The 17832-nt window shown below is 45.3% G+C and overlaps 1 protein-coding gene across 1 annotated transcript; it reads left to right on the top strand.

Annotated features, from left to right (window-relative positions):
• Window positions 1-10338: 10338 nt before the first annotated feature.
• LOC106592431 (uncharacterized) lies at window positions 10339-14683 on the top strand. The gene is made up of 3 exons (XM_014183780.2): window positions 10339-11161; window positions 12262-12295; window positions 12971-14683. The coding sequence occupies exons 1-3, from the start codon at window positions 10934-10936 to the stop codon at window positions 13378-13380; spliced, it is 672 nt and encodes a 223-aa protein (XP_014039255.1). The 5' UTR covers window positions 10339-10933; the 3' UTR covers window positions 13381-14683.
• The last annotated feature ends 3149 nt before the right edge of the window (window positions 14684-17832 follow it).

The raw sequence follows: 17832 nt of genomic DNA, 5'->3' as shown, positions 1-17832 counted from the left end.
GGTTAGGGACAGGTAGCCTAGTGGTTAGAGACAGGTAGCCTAGTGGTTAGAGCGTTGGGACTAGTAACCGAAAGGTTGCTAGATTGAGTCCCCGAGCTGACAAGGTGAGTGCTACCATCAGTCCTGTGTCATGCCAACAGTAAAGCATCCTGAGACCATTCATGTGTGGGGTTGCTTCTCAGCCAAGGGAGTGGGCTCACTCACAATTTTGCCTAAGAACACAGCCATGAATAAAGAATGGTACCAACACATCCTCCGAGAGCAACTTCTCCCAACCATCCAATAACAGTTTGGTGACGAACAATGCCTTTTCCAGCATGATGGAGCACCTTGCCATAAGGCAAAAGTGATAACTAAGTGGCTCGGGGAACAAAACATCGATATTTTGGGTCCATAGCCAGGAAACTCCCCAGACCTTAATCCCATTGAGAGCTTGTGGTCAATTCTCAAGAGGCGGGTGGACAAACAAAAACCCACAAACTCTGACAAACTCCAAACATTGATTATGCAAGAATGGGCTGCCATCAGTCAGGATGTGGCCCAGAAGTTAATTGACGGCATGCCAGGGCGGATTGCAGAGGTCTTGAAAAAGAAGGGTCAACACTTCAAATATTGACTCTTTGCATCAACTTCATGTAATTGTCAATAAAAGCCTTTGACACTTATGAAATGCTTGTAATTATACTTCACTATTCCATAGTAACATCTGACAAAAATATCTAAAGACACTGAAGCAGCAAACTTTGTGGAAATTAATATTTGTGTCATTCTCAAAACTTTTGGCCACGACTGTACATCTTTATATGCACAGTCTATGACATGCATACAGCTAGCAAGTCTGAGACTGCCATCAGTAAAGTCATGAGTTGTCGTGCCCAGGGGCATGAGAGGCATTGTACAAAAAACAGTCATCAGCGATTGGATCACCGTCTAAACCAGTTGTCTGTCTGTCTCTGTCTGTCTGTCTGTCTGTCTGTCTGTCTGTCTGTCTGTCTGTCTGTCTGTCTGTCTGTCTGTCTGTCTGTCTGTCTGTCTGTCTGTCTGTCTGTCTGTCTGTCTGTCTGTCTGTCTTTTCCATCTAAACCAGTGTTGTCTGTCTTTTCCATCTAAACCAGTGTTGTCTGTCTTTTCCATATAAACCAGTGTTGTCTGTATGTCAGTCTTTTCCATATAAACCAGTGTTGTCTGTATGTCTGTCTTTTCCATATAAACCAGTGTTGTCTGTCTGTCTGTCTTTTCCATCTAAACCACTGTTGTCTGTCTGTCTGTCTTTTCCATCTAAACCACTGTTGTCTGTCTGTCTGTCTTTTCCATCTAAACCAGTGTTGTCTGTCTGTCTGTCTTTTCCATCTAAACCAGTGTTGTCTGTCTGTCTTTTCCATATAAACCAGTGTTGTCTGTATGTCTGTCTTTTCCATCTAAACCAGTGTTGTCTGTCTGTCTGTCTTTTCCATCTAAACCAGTGTTGTCTGTCTGTCTGTCTGTCTTTTCCATATAAACCAGTGTTGTCTGTCTGTCTGTCTTTTCCATATAAACCAGTGTTGTCTGTATGTCTGTCTTTTCCATATAAACCAGTGTTGTCTGTATGTCTGTCTTTTCCATCTAAACCAGTGTTGTCTGTATGTCTGTCTTTTCCATCTAAACCACTGTTGTCTGTATGTCTGTCTTTTCCATATAAACCACTGTTGTCTGTCTGTCTGTCTGTCTTTTCCATATAAACCAGTGTTGTCTGTATGTCTGTCTTTTCCATCTAAACCAGTGTTGTCTGTCTGTCTGTCTTTTCCATCTAAACCACTGTTGTCTGTCTGTTTGTCTGTCTGTATTTTCTGTCTAGACCGGTGATGTCTGTCTGTCTGCTTGGACCAGTGTTTTGTTCGTCTGTCCGTTGTTGAACCAGTCGACTCTATTTTGGATACTATTGAGCAATGTCCATCTCCCCCCACCTCCACCCCTTCTCTCCATCTCCCCCCACCCCTCCACTTCTCTCTATCTTCCCCACCCCCACCCCTTCTCTCCATCTCCCCCCATCCCTCCACTTCTCTCTATCTCCCCCACCCCCACCCCTTCTCTCCATCTCTCCCAACCCTCCACTTCTCTCTATCTCCCCCACCCCCACCCCTTCTCCCCCCACCTCCTCCCCTTCTCTCTATCTCCCCCCACCCCTCCACTTCTCTCTATCTCCCCCACCCCCACCCCCACCACTTCTCTCCATCTCCCCCACCCCTTCTCTCCATCTCCCCCCACCTCCTCCCCTTCTCTCCATCTCCCCCCACCTCCTCCCATTCTCTCCATCTCCCCCCACCTCCTCCCATTCTCTCCATCTCCCCCCACCTCCTCCCATTCTCTCCATCTCCCCCCACCTCCTCCCATTCTCTCCATCTCCCTCCACCTCCTCCCCTTCTCTCCATCTCCTCCCCACCCCTTCCTCTGTCAGGACACACACACTCTCTTCTTCCCTCTCCCCTCCCCCTTCTTGCAGTGATGTGGGTGTGGCATAGTGTTTGTTCAGAACAAGTGCTCTGGGTAGCCAGGCAAACATGCTGTACATGTTGTGTAGCAACAGTTCCTTTGTTCTCCAGTAGGTGGCAGCAAAACCTCTACATGTAAACTTGTACAATTTATTTATTTTCTCTCCCTTTTCTTTCCCTCTCACTGTCTCAAACACACACTCCCCATCACACACACACACATATAAACACACACTCTCTAACACACAGACACACACACACAGACTCTCTAACACATAGACACACACACTCTCTAACACACAGACACACACACACACACATATAAACACACACGCTCTAACACACAGACACACACACACAGACTCTCTAACACACACACACACACACACACACACACACACACACACACACACACACACACACACACACACACTCTAACACGCAGACACACACATATAAACACACACTCTCTAACACACACACACACACATATAAACACACACTCTCTAACACACATATAAACACACACTCTCTAACACACACACACATATAAACACACACTCTCTAACACACAGACACACACACACTCTCTAACACACAGACACACACACACACACACACATATAAACACACACTCTCTAACACACAGACACACACACACACCTTCTGTGATGCTTGGGTTTTCACACAGATTCAGGAAGTTCACAGATATATAAAAACTAACAATGAACTACAAGTGAGACACCAACACGCAGACAGAGATATTCCCCCAAAATAGACAACAAATACAAAGATTTATTAGTTCCATATTGGCAGTAAAATATGTAGCTTCCTGCCACACCCATGGGAACAGCCAGTGGAATGGCCAACCAGAGCAGTAACATTGTTACCTGTGTCTTTATCAGAGGGGAGGGAGGGAGGGAGAGGGGAGGGAGGGAGAAAAATACAGAGTGGAAGAGAGAGGGGGAGATTTAGACTGTGTGTGTGTGTGTGTGTGTGTGTGTGTGTGTGTGTGTGTGTGTGTGTGTGTGTGTGTGTGTGTGTGTGTGAGGGTGGGGCCTAGAAAGCATAGTAAAATTATCCCTTGTGGAGACATTTTCCACATTCCGATGAGGACAAAGGCTATTTTAAGCTTTGAGGTTAGGTTTAGGGTTAGGAGGTTAGGTTTAGGTTTAGGAGGTTAGGTTTAGGGTTAGGAGGTTAGGTTTAGGGTTAGGGGGTTAGGTTTAGGGTTAGGGGGTTAGGTTTAGGGTTAGGTTTAGGGTTAGGAGGTTAGGTTTAGGGTTAGGGGGTTAGGTTTAGGGTTAGGTTTTGGGTTAGGAGGTTAGGGGGTTAGGTTTAGGGTTAGGTTTAGGGTTAGGTTTAGGGGGTTAGGTTTAGGGTTAGGTTTAGGGTTAGGAGGTTAGGTTTAGGGTTAGGGGGTTAGGTTTAGGGTTAGGGGGTTAGATTTAGGGTTAGGTTTAGGGTTAGGGGGTTAGGTTTAGGGTTAGGGTTAGGTTTAGGGTTACGTTTAGGGTTAAGGGGTTAGGGGGTTAGATTTAGGGTTAGGGGGTTAGGTTTAGGGTTAGGGGGTTAGGTTTAGGGTTAGGTTTAGGGTTAGGGGTTAGGTTTAGGGTTAGGGGGTTAGATTTAGGGTTAGGGGGTTAGATGTAGGGTTAGGTTTAGGGTTAGGAGGTCAGATTTAGGGTTAGGGGGTTAGGGTTAGGGTTAGGGTTAGGGGGTTAGGTTTAGGGTTAGGGGGTTAGGTTTAGGTTTAGGAGGTTAGGGGGTTAGGATTAGGGTTAGGGGGTTAGGTTTAGGGTTAGGGTTAGGGGGTTAGGTTTAGGGTTAGGTTTAGGGTTAGGAGGTTAGGTTTAGGTTTAGGGGGTTAGGTTTAGGGTTAGGGGGTTAGGTTTAGGGTTAGGTTTAAGGTTGGGTTTAGGGTTAGGTTTAGGGTTAGGGGGTTAGATTTAGGGTTAGGTTTAGGGTTAGGGGGTTAGGTTTAGGGTTAGGGGGTTAGATTTAGGGTTAGGTTTAGGGTTAGGGGTTAGGTTTAGGGTTAGGGGTTAGATTTAGGGTTAGGGTTAGGGGGTTAGGTTTAGGGTTAGGTTTAGGGTTAGGTTTAGGGTTAGGGGTTAGGGGGTTAGATTTAGGGTTAGGGGGTTAGATTTAGGGTTAGAGGGTTAGGTTTAGGGTTAGGGGTTAGGTTTAGGGTTAGGGGTTAGGTTTAGGGTTAGGGGTTAGGTTTAGGGTTAGGTTTAGGGTTAGGTTTAGGGTTAGGTTTAGGGGGTTAGGGGGTTAGATTTAGGGTTAGGGAGTTAGATTTAGGGTTAGAGGGTTAGGTTTAGGGTTAGGGGGTTAGGTTTAGGGTTAGGGGGTTAGGTTTAGGGTTAGGGGGTTAGATTTAGGGTTAGGTTTAGGGTTAGGAGGTCAGATTTAGGGTTAGGGTTAGGGGGTTAGATTTAGGGTTAGGGGGGTTTGGAAAAATAAGATTTTGAATGTAAATCAATTTTAGATCCCCACCAGGATGGAAGAACAACGTGTGTGTGAGAGAGCGAGAAAGAGTGTGGGAGGGAGAGAGGGAGAGAGAGGGAGGGAGGGAGAGAGGGAGAGGGAGAGAGGGAGAGAGAGTGTTGTAGGGAGAGGCAGAGATAGAGGGAAAGGTGAGTCAGTAATAGTGTGTGTGTGTGTGTGTGTGTGTGTGTGTGTGTGTGTGTGTGTGTGTGTGTGTGTGTGTGAGGGAGGGAAAGCTGAGTCAGTAATAGTGTAGGTTAAGTTAGTAGTTCCACTTCTCTAATCAGAGAGACGAGCCCAACCCATCACAAAGTATTCCTGCCACCCAGACCATTACATCACCCAGACCAGAGAAAGTCCTGTCATATGAATGTTATGATCACTGACACCAAACTACAGCATCATTTAAATCAACTGAGTCCCTGCGGTGGGATTGACACAATAGCTCACCTGAGTTCAAACAGTATTTGAAATATTTCAAAAACATTCCAGTGTTTGTTCTAGTCTACCTGGAAGCCCAGATGGGTGGGGTTTGGAGGTTTTGGGATTATTATATTGCCCCCACAAGCCAGGCAAGCTCAATCAAGCTCAGAAAAATTATTTTTAAACTTTTTTTTTTAAAGAAATTGAACCCAGGTCTGAAATAAACTGCTCTCACTATGGTACCCTATGGTTCTGGTGAAACGTAGTGCACTATATAGGGGACAGGGAGGCATTAGGGACACACACACCCTTGATGTTGGGAAGAAGAGCACACAGCAGAGTAGAGTGATGGATGACCTTTCAACCCAGATTATCAGACTAACAGATGGTATAGTGTCTGGGAGAGAGACAGATCTTATATCCTTCCTGCCTCTTCTTTTCTGGTTTCCCGCTCTTTAACCTCTCTCTCTCTCTCTCTCTCTCTCTCTCTCTTTCTCAGTCTTTCTCTGTCTGTCTTTGTCTGTCTGTCTGTCTGTCTGTCTGTCTGTCTGTCTCGCTCTCTCTCTCCATCCCTTCCTCTGTCTCTCTCTCTCCATCCCTTCCTCTGTCTCTCTTTCTCTGTCTGTCTGTCTGTCTCTCTTTCTCTGTCTGTCTGTCTGTCTGTCTGTCTGTCTGTCTGTCTGTCTGTCTGTCTGTCTGTCTCTCTTTCTGTCTGTCTGTCTGTCTGTCTGTCTGTCTCTCTTTGTCTGTCTCTCTTTGTCTGTCTGTCTGTCTGTCTGTCTGTCTGTCTGTCTGTCTGTCTGTCTGTCTGTCTGTCTGTCTGTCTGTCTGTCTCTCTTTGTCTGTCTGTCTGTCTGTCTTTCTCTGTCTGTCTGTCTCTCTTTCTCTGTCTGTCTGTCTGTCTTTCTCTTTCTCTGTCTCTGTCTGTCTGTCTGTCTGTCTGTCTGTCTGTCTGTCTGTCTGTCTGTCTGTCTGTCTGTCTGTCTGTCTGTCTGTCTGTCTGTCTGTCTGTCTGTCTGTCTGTCTCTCTTTCTCTGTCTGTCTGTCTGTCTCTCTCTCTGTCTGTCTGTCTGTCTGTCTGTCTGTCTGTCTGTCTGTCTGTCTGTCTGTCTGTCTGTCTGTCTGTCTGTCTGTCTGTCTGTCTGTCTGTCTGTCTGTCTGTCTGTCTGTCTCTCTTTCTTTCTTTCTCTGTCTGTCTGTCTGTCTGTCAGTCTGTCTGTCTGTCTGTCTGTCTGTCTGTCTGTCTGTCTGTCTGTCTGTCTCTCTTTCTCTGTCTGTCTGTCTACTGTCAGGACAGTAGAGTGGTGGATGACCGGACAGGACAACAGAGTGGTGGATAACAGGACAGTAGGGTGGTGGATAACAGGACAGTAGAGTGGTGGATGACAGGACAGTAGAGTGGTGGATGACAGGACAGGACAGTAGAGTGGTGGATGACAGGACAGTTGAGTGGTGGATGACAGGACAGGACAGTAGAGTGGTGGATGACAGGACAGGACAGTAGAGTGGTGGATGACAGGACAGGACAGTAGAGTGGTGGATGTCAGGACAGGACAGTAGAGTGGTGGATGACAGGACAGGACAGCAGAGTGGTGGATGACAGGACAGGACAGTAGAGTGGTGGATGACAGGACAGGACAGCAGAGTGGTGGATGACAGGACAAGACAGTAGAGTGGTGGATAGCAGGACAGGACAGTAGAGTGGTGGATGACGGGACAGTAGAGTGGTGTATGACAGGACAGGACAGTAGAGTGATGGATGACAGGACAGGACAGTAGAGTGGTGGATGACAGGACAGGACAGTAGAGTGGCGGATGACAGGACAGAACAGTAGAGTGGTGGATGACAGGACAGGACAGTAGAGTGGTGGATGACAGGACAGGACAGTAGAGTGGCGGATGACAGGACAGAACAGTAGAGTGGTGGATGACAGGACAGGACAGTAGAGTGGCGGATGACAGGCCAGAACAGTAGAGTGGTGGATGACAGCACAGGACAGTATAGTGGTGGATGACAGGACAGTATAGTGGTGGATGACAGGACATGACAGTAGAGTGGTGGATGACAGCACAGGACAGTAGAGTGGTGGATGACAGCACAGGACAGTATAGTGGTGGATGACAGGACAGTATAGTGGTGGATGACAGGACAGGACAGTAGAGTGGTGGGTGACAGCACAGGACAGTAGAGTGGTGGATGACAGGACAGGACAGTAGAGTGGTGGATGTCAGGACAGGACAGTAGAGTGGTGGATGACAGCACAGGACAGTAGAGTGGTGGATGACAGGACAGGACAGTAGAGTGGTGGATGACAGGACAGGACAGTAGAGTGGTGGATGACAGGACAGGACAGTAGATGGCGGATGACAGGACAGAACAGTAGAGTGGTGGATGACAGGACAGGACAGTAGAGTGGTGGATGACAGGACAGGACAGTAGAGTGGCGGATGACAGGCCAGAACAGTAGAGTGGTGGATGACAGCACAGGACAGTAGAGTGGTGGATGACAGGACAGTATAGTGGTGGATGACAGGACATGACAGTATATTGGTGGATGACAGCACAGGACAGTATAGTGGTGGATGACAGGACAGTATAGTGGTGGATGACAGGACAGGACAGTAGAGTGGTGGGTGACAGCACAGGACAGTAGAGTGGTGGATGACAGGACAGGACAGTAGAGTGGTGGATGTCAGGACAGGACAGTAGAGTGGTGGATGACAGCACAGGACAGTAGAGTGGTGGATGACAGGACAGGACAGTAGAGTGGTGGATGTCAGGACAGGACAGTAGAGTGGTGGATGACAGGACGGGACAGTAGAGTGGTGGATGACAGGACGGGACAGTAGAGTGGTGGATGACAGGACAGGACAGTAGAGTGGTGGATGACAGGACGGGACAGTAGAGTGGTGGATGACAGGACGGGACAGTAGAGTGGTGGATGACAGGACAGGACAGTAGAGTGGTGGATGACAGGATAGTATAGTGGTGGATGACAGCACAGGACAGTATAGTGGTGGATGACAGCAGAGGACAGTATAGTGGTGGATGACAGCACAGGACAGTATAGTGGTGGATGACAGCACAGGACAGTATAGTGGTGGATGACAGCACAGGACAGTATAGTGGTGGATGACAGCACAGGACAGTATAGTGGTGGATGACAGCACAGGACAGTATAGTGGTGGATGACAGGACAGGACAGTATATTGGTGGATGACTCCTGGTTGTCTCACATCATCTATCACCCCTCCCTCTGTCCTTCCTTTCCCGCTCTCTTTCTCTCCTTGTGTTGTCCTGCTGATGAGCTGGTCAGTAAATGAGAGCTGATAAAAATACATAGACTCTCCTGGAACAAACAGGGAAGTGTTCACTTTCATGAGGGAAGTTAACATAGTCTACAGTTTGTGGACTTTCTGCTGTCAATATAAACACACACACACACACACACACACACACACACACACACACACACACACACACACACACACACACACACACACACACACACACACACACACACACTGTCAGGTGTGCACACACATTTATGTTCTGTCACCAATGCCCCCTCTATCTCTCACTCTCTCTCTTTCTTTCTCTCACTTTGTCTATCTCTTTCTTTCTCTCTCTCTCCCTTCACTTTCTCTTACCTTCTCCTTCCACCCCCTCACTTTTTGTCCTTCCTCTCTCTCTCCACCTCTCTCTCTTTCTAGTCGATACCAACGGGGAAATTCCTTTAGGTGAATCTCCGCACTTACAACCCCTCTCTCCCTTCTTCCCTTTCTCCCTTCTTTCCTTTCTCCTCCCTCTTCGTCCACCCAGACCAAGAATCGAAAGTATAGTGCTAGGGGTTTCCTAAAGATCCAGTAATGGTATGTGGTCCAATTGGCACCCTGTTTCCTATATAAGTGTACTACTTTTGACCAGGGCCCATAGGGCTCACCATATAGGGAATAGGGTGCCATTTAGGATGCAGAGACAGTATCCTGCAAACAGAGTCACCACTGGTCCAGGGGCAGGGCTAAGACAACTCATGACACGTGGTTTGTGTGTGTGGTCTGTCTCCGTATCTCCGTGTGTGTGTGTGTGTGTGTGTGTGTGTGTGGAAGTGTTTAACTATACTTGTGGGGACCAGAAGTCCCCACAATAATAGTAAACCCCCCAAAAATGTGACCATCTGGGGACATTCTGTTGGTCCCCACAAGGTCAAATGCTATTTCTAGGGGGTTTAGAGTTAAGGTTAGAATTAGTGTCAATGATTTGTGTGTGTGTGTGTGTGTGTGTGTGTGTTCAATCAGAATGGGTGGGTCCTGAATTAATAATATGCCAGTACATATACCCAGCAAAATGCTCTCTAAATCATAATAATAACAACTGTTTACATATTAATCAAATATAATCAATCGTTTATGACACTATTATTTCAGTATTTCTTTGCCAAAGACAAATAATATTTATTGTATCAACCAATCAATCAAACTTTTTTTTGTAAAGCCCTTTTTACATCAGCAATTGTCACAAAGTGCTTTACAGATACCCGGCCTGGACCACAAAGAGCAAGGGAAACGGTTAAATTGTTGGATGGTTGCCATAGAACCAACAGATAACGTTTTGTAACGATGGAATAGCAACATCCTGGGGAAAAGTAGTCCCACGCTAGGCTGGGTTAGTGTTAGTGCCGCTATCACTCTCTCTCTTGTTTCTTCCCCATCTCTGTCTCTCCATCTCTCTCTCTCTTGTTTCCCACCGTACTGCTCCGCTTGAGCAAAGCGAGTCTCTCGCTCTCTTTCGCTCTTTCTTTCTCTCTGGCTTGTTTCTTCCCCCCTCTCTCTCGCTCTCTCTCTCACTCTGTCGTTTCTCTCCCACCTCTCTCTCTCTCTTTCTCTCTCCGTCTCTCATTTCTTTACCCATTCTCTCTCCCCTCCCCCATCTCGCTCTCTCCATCTCTGTCTCTCTCTCTCTCTGTCTCTCTCTCTCCCTCTCTCCATCTCTCTCTCTCTCTTGTTTCCCACCGTACCGCTCCGCTTGCGCAAACCGAAAGCAGCAGCGGAAAGTCTCAGGCAGCTCCTGCTCTCAGTTCACGCTTCACTACACAAAGTGTCATAGCAATGGAGAGGAGGGGACGGAGGAGACGAGAGAGAGAGAGAGGGGGCGAGGGAAACCCGAACCCATGACTTCCGCGTATTTTCCTCTCGCTAGTCTCGCATCTCAAGCCACCCAGCCTCTCGGAGTGGTATAAAAAGACACGGGTTGTTTTGCTTCATTTCAAACTCGGAGCAGGAACGTAATAGCCTACATGCAGCCCAATCCAGTTCGATTTGGATATTAAAGAATTTACCGGTAAACCGAAGTCATAACGTGGTTAGCCACATTTTTTTGGGTCCTCCTGTTTTCTTGCAGTGGACCTTAGCATAGTTCTTCTGACCCGGTTCTTCTGACCGACTTGTGAAACGGATAATTCTGTAGAGCTTCTGGGATCGACACACACACACACACACACACACACTCCAGTTTTCTTCTGGAACTCTGTGATCACCGGGAACCTGAGATGGACGTGGAATCTCAGAAGAGCGCACGCCCCCGTGGACGGTGCCTGGACGTTTTCTTGGTCGGTTCTATCGTTTTGCTCTTCCTGACGGTGGCGACAGTTGTTGTCATGGGAACTTTGGCTCTTGTGGAGCTACGGTCAGAGATCGGAGTTAAGCCTTCTGTTGTGGATATGCAAGGTACATCGGAGACGCACCACGGCGTGCCCCGGTCCATGCCCGCGTACAAGGTGAGTAATGACTTAAATGTAAAATGTAAATGTACAGTAGCTAATCGCTACTAGTACAGTAGCTATTAATAACGCATTATGACGTTTATTGTCTGACTGAACAAAAAATACAGGGATGTGTTTGTGGATGAAAACGGTTTATTTTGATTCTAAAAGTAGGTCTATATATCAATTAGCTTTCCCTTTAGAGGTGCAGACTGTGGACGGTTTGCAGACTGTGGACGGTTTGCAGACTGTGGACGATTTGCAGACTGTGGACGGTTTATTATAATAGCATACGTTTTAGGTGGAACCTATTGATATCAAATTCTGAAGTTGAGCGTCTGAATGATCAATAATACAGTTTAAAGAGGTCATCTGCGATTGGTACATCCATTTTGGACTTTTAAACCAACCATACATAGGACTACCCATTGACTATTGAAGAATGTAACTTAAATTAGCTTTTTATATTCAACTTCTAGTACCCCATGAAAACTCAAAATATAAGCTTGTTTTGCAGAGTATAGTTTAGACGTCATGGATGGTCAGTCCTTGCCTTCATAGCTCTGTCCATTCATTTTAGTGGTTACATTTCTCTAGCCTCTTCTCTCAGTCGTTCACCAAATAAAGGGTGGGTTGGCCACTTCGTTGTTGTTTGAACTCTAGATGACCCCTTTAAGGATGTAAGTCCACACAACAATACAAGTGTGTAAGCTCCAATGGTAAAAAAAGAGTGCACTTCGTAGGGAATAGGGAGCCAAAGTAGTGCAACACATACATAAGCAATAGGGTGCCAAAGTAGTGCCCTTGAGTGCCAGAGTTGTGCACTATATAAATAGGAAATAGGGAAACAAAGTAGTGCACTTGAGTGCCAGAGTTGTGCACTATATAAATAGGAAATAAAGAATCAAAGTAGTGCACTACATAGGGCATAGGGATTTAAAGTAGTGCACTACATACCTAGGGAATACATTGCCAGAGTAGTGCACTACATAGGGAATAGGTTGCCAGAGTAGTGCATTACATAGGGAATAGGTTGCCAGAGTAGTGCATTACATACAGATGTAGGGTGTGTAACCTCTCTAACTGTCCTCCCTACTCTTCTTCCCCATCCTCAGATGCAGAACTTGGCCTACCTGCAACTCACCTCCGGTAAGTTCAATCACCTTTCAACTGTCATTTTAAACCAAACGTCATGTAGATCAAGTAGTTACAACGAATGATGTTAGACTTCTCTTCTATTTGTATTAGTTGTCCATTGTAGGAGTGTTGATTTATATTTTATTTTTATTTAACCTTTATTTATGTAAGCAAGTCAGTTAAGAACAAATTCTTGTTTACAAGGACGGCCTACACCGATCAGGTCCAACCTGTCCATGTGAACTTATTCATTATTATCTAAAAGGCTAGACTGATCCTAGATCAGCCCTACAACTCTGAGATGCATCAGGGATATGGTGTCGCTCTGGATAAGAGCAACTGCTAAATTACCAAAATGCAATGTTAACGGAGTCCTTGATTAGTGTCCTAACCAAATGGAATGTTAACGAGTCCTGATTTAACAAATGAATGTTAAAGTAGTCCTTGATTAGTGTCCTAACCAAATGCAATGTTAACGTAGTCCTTGATTAGTGTCCTAACCAAATGGAATGTTAAAGTAGTCCTTGATTAGTGTCCTAACCAAATGGAATGTTAACGTAGTCCTTGATTAGTGTCCTAACCAAATGGAATTAACGTAGTCCTTGATTAGTGTCCTAACCAAATGGAATGTTAACGTAGTCCTTGATTAGTGTCCTAACTGTTGTGTGTTCCTCTCTCCCCCTTCAGCCAAGCTGGAGAACAGCACAATGTCCTGGTCCCAGGTCGAACATGGACTGGAGTCCTCTGTTGGAGATCTGTACAAACACAACCTTCACCAACATACATTGCAAACCAAGCAGGGTGGCTTCTACTTCCTGTACCTGGACCTCCAGCTCACCTGTACTGCCAAATGTGGGCGGGGCATCCTCGTCGTCCAGATTGCAAGTCACGGTGACGAAAAGCTCACATGCCAGGTGGAGCTCCCAGAGTGGTCAGTGTCAAACCCTGTGACAACGGTAACCAGGAAGTGCTGGAGGGTGACACGGCTGGACTCACAGAGCCGGTTGATGGGCCGTATGGTCGTGCAGGAAGCACAGGACACGTTCTGGAAACTGGACGTGAACGGATCCGGAATGGGAGTTTTCTTAGTGGGTTGATATGGGCCACGTTCAGTAGCTAAACCTTGTGAAGCGTTGCAGGTAGAGAAGCCGTGAACAGAGCTGACGTTATTCCTTCATTAAGATGTCAGGGAGGCATATAGTTCTACATTGCTGCTATCTGAACATTCCGAAACGTTGCGTCCTGCTGAACGCACCACTGGGGTGGAAGTTAGGGCTCCACCACAGACGAAGGGAAGGAGACGAGTAAAGGAAGCGAGCTAAAGGTACTGAGATGCACCCCATCTAGGAGAACTTGCAGCTCAGGGCATCTCCATGGAAACAATTTAAACTAAACAATTCAGGTCTATTTATATGGATATTTATTGAATGTATATATATTTAATGTATAAATATGTGTATTTATATATTTGTACTCAGGGTTACAATGTGTTGTTTATTGTTATGTGTAGATACCACTACGTTGGTGCTGGTGTGGATTATAAATTCACTTTTATTTTCTGGTTGAGGGGAGAATTGTGAAGTGGGGGGGGGCAGACATGTACCATACACATGATATACTGGGTATATACATGGATACATGATATCATTGATTTGATATGCCTTATTACCGTTGCTTGGCAACCACAGTAACCTCCTCAGAGTCTTCAGGTGGGGTTGTGTTCTGTTCAGGAACAATAACAAAATGGACTCTTATTTTCTTAAAGGTAGAGACTCAGCGATATGTCACAGGTGCAGAAAGTAATCAGCCTGGTGGGTTCTCTGCTGTTCTGTTCCCGTGGTTACCACGTTGTGACAGCGTGAGGCCAACCCGTACACACGCACAGATACAGTGTGAGAGTGAAGACGTGCATCTCGCTCATCTCAGTATCAGCGGTGTTGCTCGTGGCAACGTCGTTTGGCTGAGTCTAACTCTTAACTTAGTTTCCTATGATATGATTTGCTGTTGGCCGGCCAGGCAGCCTCCGAGGTCCTGTACTCACTGAGTGAGCTTAGTCACAGAGCTCAGCCTGCATGCATTCCAAATGGCACCCTCATTCCATATATAGTGCACTACCTTTGACTAGAGTCTATAGGGTAGTAGTGCACCATATAGGAGCAGGATGCCATTTGGAACGCAGGCATGGGCTTCCAATCCACTGTGGGCGTCCACACCTCATGTCAGGAGGAACTCAGTGACATCATTACATTGCCAAGTGGGCGACATGATAACATTTGCACAGGTCACTATGACCAATTGATGAATGTATTTATTTATAAATGATATGTTTACTATGTGTTATTTATGTATTATTAATGTTTCATTAACTGTATTTATGCTGAACTAGGTAATAAACCTGGATATACACAAGCTCTAGTGTGTGTGTTTGTTTGTGTTTGTGTGTGTGTGGAAGATGGAACTTTAGTAAGGTCAGAAAAAGTTCCCCGCTGCCGAGAACACAGTGTCGTCACTTCCTGTTTCCAACTGCTCCGCTGGTGTGGAAAAACTGTATGTACACTAAACAAACAACCACAGAAACAAACCAATTAGTGGAAAAATTATTACAATTACCAGAGAAATGCACTATTCTGTCTGTCTGTCTGTCTGTCTGTCTGTCTGTTCTTTTCTGGTTTCCCGCTCTTTAACCTCTCTCTCTCTCTCTCTCTCTCTTTCTCAGTCTTTCTCTGTCTGTCTGTCTGTCTGTCTCTCTCCATCCCTTCCTCTGTCTCTCTCTCTCTCCATCCCTTCCTCTGTCTCTCTTTCTCTGTCTGTCTGTGTGTGTGTGTGTGTGTGTGTGTGTGTGTGTGTGTGTGTGTGTGTGTGTGTGCGCGCGCGTGCGTGCGTGCGTGCGACTGTCTACTCCACTTAACGAAACATCATCGTCAGGTCTCTGGAAAGTTCCAAACGGTAGTATGGCTGACTCAGCATCGCACACTCTCAGTACACTTCCCTCCGCCCCTCCCTCCCCCTTCCATCCCTCCCCCACCACATCCTCCTCTCATAGAGGTCCTCTCTGCCTGTGGTTACCGTGTGTGTGTGTGTGAAGAGATGCACAGTAGCTGCTGTGGTGAGAACAGGAAAGAGCCGGGAACGAAAGACAAGCTACTGTAGAACTCTGTTACCTGCAGACGTGTGTGTGTGTGTGTGTGTGTGTGTGTGTGTGTGTGTGTATACGTTCCTAAGAGGTGATCAAATCCGTGTCAAAGCATGAGAAACGGCCAGCGTCACAAATGGCACCCTTTTCCCTACATAGTGCACTACTGTTACACAGAGCCCTATGGGTCCTGTTGAAAAGTAGTGTTCCACTATTACCTAGAGCCCTATTGACCCTGTTGAAAAGTAGTGCACTACTATTACCCAGTTCCCTATTGACCCTGTTGAAAAGTAGTCCACTATATAGGGAATAGGGTGCCATTTGGGATGTTTTCATGATTTGTTTATCTGTTGTTCATGATTCAGATGGATCTGTCTGTAGTGTACATTGAATGGGGATGTCTGTCTGTGTAGTGTAGTTTGCTGTAGTGTACATTGAATGGGGATGTCTGTCTGTGTAGTGTAGTTTGCTGTAGTGTACTTTTACATTAAACTTTTATTTTGTAACTGAAAGTTAGTTCATTCAACTGATGGTCGCTATGGAAGATAACCAGAGTCATATATTTAGAGAGTTTGGCTTTTTATTTTATTTTATTGTGTAAAATACATAATGGTCTGAATATCAGCTATGTTTCATCGAGGAAGAAAACAGTTTATAGTTAGGATCATCATCAATCATATAGCCATATATATATATATACACAAACATATAGCCGTATATATATATATATACACACAAACATATAGCCGTATATATATATATATATACACACAAACATATAGCCGTATATATATATATATATATATATACAAACATATAGCCGTATATATATATATACACAAACATATAGCCGTATATATATATACACAAACATATAGCCGTATATATATATATACACAAACATATAGCCGTATATATATATATACACAAACATATAGCCGTATATATATATACACAAACATATAGCCGTATATATATATACACAAACATATAGCCATATATACACAAATGAATATATAGCCATATATATACACACAAATAAACATATAGCCATATATAAACATATAGCCATATATACACTTGAAGTTGGAAGTTTACACACACTTGGAGTCATTAAAACTCGTTTTTCAACCACTCCACTCCAGTTGACAAACTATAGTTTTGGCAAGTCGGTTAGGACATCTACTTTGTGCATGACACAAGTCATTTTTCAAACAATTGTTTACAGACAGATTATTTCACTTATAATTCACTGTATCACAATTCCAGTGGGTCAGAAGTTTACATACACTAAGTTGACTGTGCCTTTAAACAGCTTGGAAAATTCCAGAAAATGATGTCACTTTAGAAGCTTCTGATAGGCTAATTGACATCATTTGAGTCAATTGGAGGTGTACCTGTGGATGTATTTCAAGGCATACCTTCAAACTCAGTGCCTCTTTGCTTGACATCATGGGAAAATGAAAAGAAATCAGCCAAGACCTCAGAAAAAAATTGTAGACCTCCACAAGTCTGGTTCATCCTTGGGAGCAATTTCCAAAAGCCTGAAGGTACCACGCTCATCTGTACAAGCAATAGTACGCAAGTATAAATACCATGGGACCAAGCAGCTGTCATATCGCTCAGGAAGGAGACGCCTTCTGTCTCCTAGAGATGAACGCAATTTGGTGCAAAAAGTGCAAATCAATCCCAGAACAACAGCAAAGGACCTTGTGAAGATGCTGGAGGAAACCGGTGCAAAAGTATCTATATCCACAGAAAAACGAGTCCAATATCGACAACCTGAAAGGGCGCTCAGCAAGGAAGCCAGACTACGGTTTGCAACTGCACATGGGGACAAAGATCGTACTTTTTGGAGAAATGTCCTCTGGTCTGATGAAACAAAAATAGAACTGTTTGACCATAATGACCATCGTTATGTTTGGAGGAAAAAGGGGGATGCTAGCAAGCCGAAGAAGACCATCCCAACCGTGAAGCGCGGGGGTGGCAGCATCGGGGGTGCATTGCTGCAGGAGGGACTGGTGCACTTCACAAAATAGATGGCATCATGAGGCAGGAAAATTATGTGGATATATTGAAGCAACATCAAGACGTCAGTCAGGAAGTTAAAGCTTGGTCGCAAATGGGTCTTCCAAATGGACAACGACCTCAAGTATACTTCCAAAGATGTGGCAAAATGGCTTAAGGAGAACAAATTCAAGGTATTGGAGTGGCCATCACAAAGCCCTGACCTCAATCCCATAGAAAATGTGTGGGCAGAACTGAAAAAGCGTGTGCGAGCAAGGAGGCCTACAAACCTGACTCAGTTACACCAGCTCTGTCAGGAGGAATGGGCCAAAATTCACCCAACTTATTGTGGGAAGCTTGTGGAAGGCTACCCAAAACATTTGACCCAAGTAAAACAATTTAAAGGCAA

This window comes from Salmo salar, chromosome ssa02 (assembly GCF_905237065.1).
Source record: "Salmo salar chromosome ssa02, Ssal_v3.1, whole genome shotgun sequence".
In the NCBI taxonomy this organism is placed as follows: Eukaryota; Metazoa; Chordata; class Actinopteri; order Salmoniformes; family Salmonidae; genus Salmo; species Salmo salar.
Note: the sequence above shows the minus strand (reverse complement) of the source record. Positions and strands in the feature narration are given on the sequence as shown.

What these genes read in the sequence shown, in the direction of transcription:
- LOC106592431 (XM_014183780.2), top strand. Translation starts at nt 10,934, where the DNA reads ATGGACGTGGAATCTCAGAAGAGCGCACGCCCCCGTGGACGGTGCCTG. An exon ending in GGTCCATGCCCGCGTACAAG is followed by an intron (nt 11,162 to 12,261) that starts GTGAGTAATGAC and finishes CCCCATCCTCAG; the next exon opens with ATGCAGAACTTGGCCTACCT. An exon ending in CTACCTGCAACTCACCTCCG is followed by an intron (nt 12,296 to 12,970) that starts GTAAGTTCAATC and finishes CTCCCCCTTCAG; the next exon opens with CCAAGCTGGAGAACAGCACA.